Here is a 9,069-nt window from a genome sequence, read left to right on the forward strand (position 1 = left end):
GAAATGAGCTGAATTGAACTGAAATGAGCTGAATTGAACTGAAATGAACTGAAGTGAACTGAACTGAACTGAACTGAATTTAACTGAAATGAACTGAAATAAATTTAACTGAAATGAGCTGAACTGAACTGAACTGAGCTGAAATGAGCTGAATTGAACTGAATTGAACTGAAATGAAATGAGCTGAATTGAACTGAACTGAATTGAACTGAATTGAACTGAATTGAACTGAAATGAGCTGAATTGAACTGAAATGAGCTGAATTGAACTGAAATGAGCTGAATTGAACTGAAATGAGCTGAATTGAATTGAACTGAATTGAATGGTCTAATCCGTTTCATTGTCCATGATGATCAGCTACAGGATCTCATAAATAAATATCTGAGATCCTAATTCAGTTCTGAGAATTCGTCATCTTTGTGGTTTATGAAGCAAAAGAGTTCATGAAAGTCATTATTTGTATCTTCACATCAAGTACAATAAATAAGAAAGATTCTGATCCTGTCTGAGTAATTTGTACACGAGCACGGTCAGTAAACGAGGCTTCTGAACAGAACTCTCTCCAGTGGTTCGTCACATGTTTTGTTAACAGACAAACATGCACAGGCATTTCATTAGTGCCCATCTCAACAATTATGTTAACTCTAGGGGGCGGCTGTGGCTCAGTGGTTAGAGCAGGCATGGGCAAATCCCGGCCCGCGGGCCGTATACGGCCCATTGGGCTTTTTAATTGGCCTGCCAAAATTGTCCAAAATTTGGACAATTAAAAAAAAAACAATTATACATTCTTTATTTTTCAGGGGTGCTGAAATAAAATTCATTCAACCTTTATTTAGACAGGTAATCCCATTGAGCCTCGAGGACTCATTTACAAGAGAGACCTGGTTTCAACAAGAACCCCCAAAAAGAGGTTAAAATCACCACTGGTTCAAATTATATTTAAAAATCTGAATTTAATAGGAAAAAAACTGAAGTTCCAGCATTTCCCCAGTAGAGGCGCACTACAGACACTGGTGTGTGTTTCAGGCAAACTAACAGTGTAGAAGAAGTAACTTCTTCTTCTCTCGCGGTTTTCAAATAGTACACTTTGCTAACTGCTAACTGTGCTAACTGTGCTAACGAGCTTTTCTCCGATGGTGATTTTTTAAAAGAAACGTAAAACCAGAGCAGGTCTGTTGTGTCCGGAGGGCCAAGAGGAGTTAGAAAAATGAGTTTATCACGCAGGACTGGGACTCGACTTGTGGAACTGACGGATGATGATTCAACAAAATAAGCTAAAAGACAGAGAGAGTCCTTTAAGTTATGGTTTACTGGATGAAAGTAATAAAGGACACTGCTCAGCTCCTAATTTTTAATCTGCGGGATTAACAACAGTTTTGAGATCATGGAGGTGTTTTTGGCCCTGGAGTCTCTGAAAGGAAAAACACGGAGAGATGATTTTATAACCGTCTGCTGTCATGAGAGAACAAAGCTTCAGTGGAGTAAAGTCACAACGGACACGTCACCAGAGTCAAGTGTAAAACATGTCGGGCTGCTGACAAGAATCCAGGATAAAGTGAAAGGAAAACCTGGACCAGATGTTTTCATCCATCAGGAATCACTAAGTCATGCTTTGTGTGTGAATTATTGTGCAGGTGCTCTGCTGTGATGCTGCAGGAGGAGCTGCAGGAGGAGCTGCAGGAGGAGCACGTCTGCTTCATCCCAACCTGCTGACCTGTCATCAACTTTAGATCCTGCAGTTGTAAAAAGTTTCGTGGAGTTTGTGGAGGTGACACTTTATTTAGACTTCTCCTGTGTTCCATGAGCACAGTGAGGACTCCACAAAGTCCATCATTTCACTGTTGTAAATAAAACCACTGTTCCATCATAAGATCTGACTTGGTGGCTGCTTGAGTGGTGCACGAGGTGGAATCACCCATAATTATTAGCGTCCCGCCGGCTGTTCTTGAGCTGGGTGTGACATCACACAAACACTCCATCCAGCTGTTCCTGGCCCTGAGCTCCAACTTTAGAACTCAGTGTGGCCGCGAGTCTGAAAGTTTGACCACCTCTGGGTTAGAGCATCCATCCTCCAATGGGAGAGTTGGGGGTTTGATTCCACCAGCAGTCACATGCTGAAGTGTCCCTGGGCAACACACTGAGCCCCTCATTGTCTCTGGTGTGTCCCATCAGTGTCTGAATGTGTGTGTGGGGGTAAACGAGGTCAGAGTGTGTTGTGAAGAGCTTTGAGTGTCTTCATTAGATGGAAGGGGCTGTATAGGTACAGTCCATCTACCATCTTCTAGTTAGAGTCAATGTAATCCTGTTTTTAGAAACAGAAAATATAAAAAAGGATTTTCTGTTGGATGAGTGTTTTTACCCTGATGGTCTCCAAACAGCCGTGCTCCTCGGCGAGGACCGTCACGATGTCGTCCATACAACCTGAGTGTGAAGACAAAGCTTCAGTCCAAACTCCACAGTTTCACTCAGCGTCTAAAACCGTCTTCACTCACCCAAAGTCAAAATGAACTTCAGTTTCTCACGGATTTCTAGATTCTGCAGGAGACGCCTCCCCTGCAAGACATTTACAAACAAACCGTGGTCGTTGGGCAGATTTCAGGCGACAGTGTGTGCGACCGCGACAAGGAGGGATTCTTACTGTGCACAGTTCCAAGAGCAAGACTCCCAGAGACCAGACGTCGGTCTTTGGTCCCGAGGGTCGAGGAGCGTCATCGTGTGACGGATCGCTGCGGTGGAAGCAGCCCAGGGCGATGACCTCCGGAGCGAGGTACGAAGGGTAGCTGTGGTCAAAAGGACATGAGCAGTCAGGAGTGACGGCACACAGACACAAGCGACTCTGAGGTGCAGCCAAGAGTCGAATCCAAACTGACCCGATGGGAAAGTCAACGTCCGCCCCGCGATCCGTCATGTGATAAAGGCCGAACTTTGCCAGCTTCACATTTCCCTTCAAAGACAAACCGTCTCAGAGCGACACTTTATACAAGAACTGTTCACTTGTAGAACCGCCCCAACAAGTTCAACGTTTTAATTTAGCTCCAAACGACAACAAAAGTAACTGACGAAGATGCTGAAAGAAGACGAGCGCACCTTGCAGTCCAGCAGCACGTTGTGCACGCTGAGGGCTCTGTGCACCAAACCATGCTTGTTCATGAACTCCAGACCTTGGAGGACCTCAAAGGCTACCTGCAGCACCTTCTCTGGGCTGAGACAAACACCGAGCCGTCTGTGACTACTGTGACTAAGCAACCACAGAAAAACATGAACACGTCCAAACTAACGTGATGTTTTATTAACATTTAGTTACTACGGTACAGGGACAGATTAAACACACACTAACTGTACTCCAGCAGCACATTTAAAGTAAAACTACAGTACTCCAATACATACTGGTAACGGTAAAATAGAATAAAACACCTGGGCTGTACCTCACTCGTTGTCCTCGACTGAAATCTCCTACGTTTCTCACGTAGTGCTCAGCAACAACAGTCAGTCGTTCTATGGAGCAAGAACAAAGAACCAGAAACATTTAGAAGATAGAAGAACACGTCGAGGATCAAACTGTTGCACGAGTCGTCAGTGAGCATGTGCACACACAATACAAATAGAATACAAATACAAAAAATATTACAAATAAATACAAATAGCCTAATACGCATTTGGAAAGAGTCATTGATACAGCTGCTGATTAGAGTTCTTCTAGAAACTTCCCAGATGGACCAAACAGGTCTTTGGAAGCTCCACTGAGACTCCCAGTGCAGATGTTGGTTCCTTGGTCCAGCACATCAGGCCAGCTGTTACAAACCTGGGGGTCAAAGTGGATGCTGGACTAAAGTTAAAAAACTGTTAAATCTAGTTTGTTCATCTGAGGCAGCTGAAGTGAAGCTGATTCTTTCTCAGCAGCGTTTCAAACAGTAGTTCACGTCTTTGTGACTGGACGACTGTAACACTTACAGGAACCAGTGACTCGTGTGTCAGAGGGTCCAGAACGCTGCTGCACAGCTTTTAACTGGCACATGAAGGTTTCACCACATCTCTCCTGTTTTATCCTCCCTGCACTGGCTCCCCGTACATTCCAGGATTCATTTTAAAATATTTTATTGCTTTTAAAGCTCTTAATGGACTGGCCCCGCCCTTTCTGTCTGAGCAGCTGCATCCATACACACCCTCTGCATCTCTCAGGTCATGTGACCGGCTGCTCCTGATGTCATGTGACCGGCTGCTCCTCGGGTCATGTGACCGGCTGCTCCTCGGGTCATGTGACCGGCTGCTCCTCAGGTCATGTGACCGGCTGCTCCTCAGGTCATGTGACCGGCTGCTCCTCAGGTCAAGTGACCGGCTGCTCCTCAGGTCAAGTGACCGGCTGCTCCTCAGGTCATGTGACCGGCTGCTCCTCAGGTCATGTGACCAGCTGCTCCTCAGGTCATGTGACCAGCTGCTCCTCAGATCATGTGACCAGCTGCTCCTGAGTGTGAGCTCAGAGGAGACCGTGCTGCTGCAGCTCCTAAACTGTGGAACGACCTTCAATGAACATCAGACTCTTCCCTGTCTGTTTTTAAATCCTTCTTAAAACCAGCTCTTCTCCCTGACCTCTGACCTCTGACACCATCTGAGATGTTGACATTAATCATTTTAATCACTTGTGTTATCTGACTGCTGATTGTTTTGTTGTGTTTGGTCTGTGGGTGTTTAAGTGCTCTATGAATAAAGCTGCTAAGGTATAAAAATAAAAATAAATACCAAATTGAGTTTGGTAGGCAGGAAAGAAAATGTACAACAATAAACCTTTCTGAATAGCCACTAACATTTGAGGAGTTTATACGTCATTACTTAGGGCGGCTGTGGCTGAGCGGTTAGAGCAGTCGTCCTCCAATGCAAGAGTTGGGGGTTCGAACCCCACAGCGGTCACATGCCGAAGTGTCCCTGGGCAAGACACCGAACCCGTTGTTGCCTCCGATGTGTGTCCCATCAGTGTATGAATGTGATAAATCACTGATTAGTCTCTTTAGAATGAATGTTCAATTATCTTTGTAGAGATCTAGTATAGAGCTGTATGAACGGGTACATGAGGCACAGGTTGTTGTAAAGAGCTTTGAGTGTCTCAATAAGACAGAAAGGAGCTGTACAAGTACAGTCCATTTACTTGTGTACATAAATTCATTCCACCACATGTACCACATGGGGTGTGAATGACAAATAAAGAACCTTGAATCATTATCCTCATTCCTTGATAAATCTGTAATTTATCTGTTTTGTTTCGATGGAGTCTTGATAATAAAACTTAACGTACACACGAGATTTATATCCTGGCAACAACCAATGCAGACATGTTCCTGTTTTTACTTCCTACACCGCCGTGTAATCTACATGGGTTTTTTCTTTTTGCTACTTTTCCTTTTCACGGTCCTTTTTGTTGCCATTTTGTTCTGATTAAGAATAAATAAATACATTTTGTACGCCTCTTTTTGTGACTGTTCACTGTCGTGGCGAGCTGGTCTGGGAAGCTCAGTCCTCACCTCCTTCTACAGGTGTGCAGTGGAGAGCATCCTGTGCTCGAGCATCAATGTGTGGCATGGAGGCTGCACAGCTGCAGAAAGGAAAGCTTTGCAGAGAGTGGTGAAGGCTGCACAGAAGATGTTGGAGTCAGCCTCCCCACCATCACAGACATCTACACCTCCAGATGCAGGAAGAGGGCCACCTGCATCATGAAGGACCCCACCCACCCAGCACACACACTTTTTGCCCTACTCCCCTCAGGAAGGAGGTTAAGGAGCATTAAGTGTAGAACCACTAGACTGAGGAACAGCTTCTACCCTGAGGCTGTTAGACTCATGAATCTCTAACTAGAATAATCACTGTGAAAAACCATATCATGTTGCTGCTGATCTGTTTCATGTTGCTGCTGATCCGTTTTAATGTTGATGTGTTCATGCGTGCACATCTGCTCACAGACTCATGTTCATGTTTGTGCTGATGTTCAATGTTTTATGTTATGAGTGCTTAGTGTACATTTAGTTGATGTTTTTCTTACTTCATACCTTAGATGTTATTACTGTTTTTCTTATACATTTTATTGTTGGATGTAACTGGGACCCTGTGAACATAATTTCGCTCCACCACATGTACCACATGAGGTGCGAATGACAATAAAGAAACTCTGACTCTGACTCTGACTCGTCATCACTGCTTGTTAAAATCAGGTGTCTCTTGTAAACGAGTCCCCGAGGCTCAATGGGATGTACCTGCATCGATAATGTTCCTGTGCAGTGCCACAATAAACGGCAACATTTAGATTATTTCCAATGTGGGCACAATTTAAATAAGAATAAAATGTGTCCTTGACAGCGATGAATGTTGAAGGTTTTACCGTGTTTCCCTCTGGAAATGTCCACGTACTGGCAGAGTGTGGGGTGAGTGATGCTCTTCAGGATCTGGAAACGTCCCAGGATTTTGATGGAATTTGGGGTGAGAGGGAGACCATTGCTGCCACAGACATCATGAGGGAGAGCCGAGGCAAAGAAGGTGAAGGCTCCGAGCTGAGCATCTTTAAGGGGCCTCATTGTGGCTCTGGCTCCAAACACGCAATGGGAAATGCTGTCAACGAAAACACAAGGAACATGTTACCAACGCCACAGTACAGCGACATGCACCTTTACTGGAACTGCAAGACATTTCGAAAGTCAAAGACAGCGCGCGATTAGTTCATTAAAGTGAACGACGACGTCGAGCAAAAATACATGTTCCCTTTTCGGTGCACACAAATCAGCTGATATTGTAAAATTACCTCAAGCGTGTGTCCTCGCGCTTAATAAAGCAGCTGTAGGCTCTTGTGCACAAAATTAACTCCAATACAACATTATGCTTTTGAAATTAATCATTTTCCTGCGTCTGAGACGTGATGGGAACAGCTGACTGAACGCGAACAGTGACGCCAATTTTATGCGACGGAGCAGTAGAGAAACCCAAAAAAAAAAGCAAACAAAAAAAAGCGTAGAGCTTTGATACTTAAAATTTTGAAACTCTTTAAAGAAATAAAATTGAGTTGTTATGTTTTGGAAATGTAATGTTTGATTCTTTTTCAAAGACTAATTTTAGTTCGATAAATTATAAACGGGCGTTATGTATTGACGCCTTAGTTAAAAAGGTAAAACTATAAAACATGTGGATGGAACGCAGACAGGCAGCACTGAAGGACCTACTTCTCATCCAGATGGTAAAGTAATCTGTTGGGTCCTGGGGAGCGGTCATCCGCTAGCTGCCCGTCAGGATCTAAAGTTGAGGTCAGGCCTGTTTGAAACGTGTTGGCTCGCCGCGATACATGTAAGTCCCAGAAAAGAGTTGTATTTTAATGCTGAAACGGGAGCTTCCAGTGACGTCATTCTAGTGCTGGCTACTTTGAAAGCAAGCGGAAAGTCGTCATTTGTTTTTATTTTTGAGAAAAGTAACCGAATGGCTGACAGATTTATGATGAACCAGAGTAAAGTAGCCTAACATTGTCTACAAATATGACGTGCTAACACACAACATTGACAAGATCGAAATGTTTAACATGAATTCTTATTCACAAATCATTCAAGTTCAAGTTGTGTTTATTTGTCACATAAGTATCCAGATGCATGCTCAATAATCCAGGTAGAAAAATAAAAAAAAGTTCAGTCTGGTTTGCATGTCCAGAGCACCAGACTGAACTTTTTTAGATTTGTCACATAAGGTTAACACAGAGTTAGTACAATGAAATGCTCAGGACGAGGAGAACCGATTTGACTCGATTAAAAAAAAATCAATCAAAATCACGTTAGAGCTGTGCTTCTGTACAGTCATGTGTAAATAGTGAGTACAGGAGTGGGCTGAGGACACAGCCCTGAGGTATACCGGTGCTGAGGATTAGTGTGGAGGAGAGGTGACAGCTGATCTCACTGCCTGTGGTCTGTTGGTGAGGAAGTCCAGTATCCAGCAGCAGATGGACTTCTCCAGGCCCAGTGTGGTGAGCTTGGAGACCAGTTTGGAGGAGATCCTGGTGTTGAATGCTGGAGCTGTAGTCAATGAAGAGCATTCTCACATAGGTGTTTTCCTTCTCCAGATGGCTGAGGGAGGTGTGATCTGCTAAAGCAGCGGCATCATCTGTAGACCTGTTTGCTCTGTATGTGAACTGTAGGGGGTCCAGGGGGTCGGGAGGGAGGCACAGATGTGAGTCTTGATAATTTGCTCAAAGCACTTCATGACAACAGATGTGATGCTATGGGCTGAAAGTCATTAAGGCAGGATGCTGCAGAGGTCTTTGGGATGGGGACAACAGTGGAGGTCTTGAAGACGGTGAGCACAATACACTGGCTCAGAGACAGGTTAAAGATGTTGGTAACACCTTGGTGAGTTGGTCAGTGCACACTCTCAGCACCCGTCCTGGGACCAGGCCCTGGTGCCTTGTGAGGGTTTACCTTCTTGAACGTGAGTCTCACTGTAGCAGTGTCTAAACAGAGTGTGGTGTCCTCACTGTCTACGTGTGCTCTGGTGGCATGTGTGCTGGTGTTTGCATCAAACCAGGTGTAGAAGGTGTTGAGCTCATCTGGAAAAGATGCACTGCTCAGCTCCACAGACCTGTTCTTTGTCTTGTGGTCTGTGATGCAGTGTAGTCCATGCCACACCCGCCTCGGGTCGTTGCTCTGTTGGGCAGATTCCACACGCTCCCTGTATTTCCTCTGAGACGTCCTCACGGTCTTTTCAGGAATACATATCGCTGAAATAATAAGTAAATCGTTGTGTTGAATCCTAAAATGTATTATCTGTCTAACTGCAAACACACAGGTTTGTAAATTAAGATTGTATTGTTATATGAAAAGTTAGCCATACCTGCTTTACTCCCCGTTAGTTCCAGAATTGGATCATGAAAAAATCAAATGTAGTTCCTCACATCTCCAGAAATCAAATTCTATAAGAATTTCTAATGAAATACTTTTCTCCATAATTGTTGTAAACGATAAAAATGATAGTGATCTTAGATCCTTATATACTGTTTTTTTATACTTTATATAAAATAATAATTTAACAGAAACATTCATCTATAAAATAATAATT

General features: G+C 43.9%; 2 protein-coding genes across 2 annotated transcripts in view; one reads left to right on the forward strand and one right to left on the reverse strand.

Moving 5' to 3' along the window:
• The window catches only part of tbck (TBC1 domain containing kinase), a 42,939-nt gene extending 36,026 nt beyond the window's left edge, over positions 1-6,913 (reverse strand). The window contains exons 1-8 of the mRNA XM_037690408.1: positions 6,782-6,913; positions 6,365-6,591; positions 3,426-3,495; positions 3,088-3,202; positions 2,871-2,944; positions 2,639-2,780; positions 2,493-2,553; positions 2,360-2,421 (exon numbers count right to left, since the gene is read on the reverse strand). Of these exons, the coding sequence (XP_037546336.1) occupies positions 2,360-2,421; positions 2,493-2,553; positions 2,639-2,780; positions 2,871-2,944; positions 3,088-3,202; positions 3,426-3,495; positions 6,365-6,557 (717 nt within the window). The 5' untranslated portion in view covers positions 6,558-6,591; positions 6,782-6,913. The remainder of the gene's footprint in view (positions 1-2,359; positions 2,422-2,492; positions 2,554-2,638; positions 2,781-2,870; positions 2,945-3,087; positions 3,203-3,425; positions 3,496-6,364; positions 6,592-6,781) is intronic.
• A 325-nt stretch (positions 6,914-7,238) lies between these two features.
• Positions 7,239-9,069, forward strand: part of aimp1a (aminoacyl tRNA synthetase complex interacting multifunctional protein 1a) — a 19,315-nt gene continuing 17,484 nt past the window's right edge. The window contains exon 1 of the mRNA XM_037690027.1: positions 7,239-7,317. Within this exon, the coding sequence (XP_037545955.1) occupies positions 7,316-7,317 (2 nt within the window). The 5' untranslated portion in view covers positions 7,239-7,315. The remainder of the gene's footprint in view (positions 7,318-9,069) is intronic.

Source organism: Nematolebias whitei, chromosome 16, assembly GCF_014905685.2.
Source record: "Nematolebias whitei isolate Nwh7 chromosome 16, NemWhi1, whole genome shotgun sequence".
In the NCBI taxonomy this organism is placed as follows: Eukaryota; Metazoa; Chordata; class Actinopteri; order Cyprinodontiformes; family Rivulidae; genus Nematolebias; species Nematolebias whitei.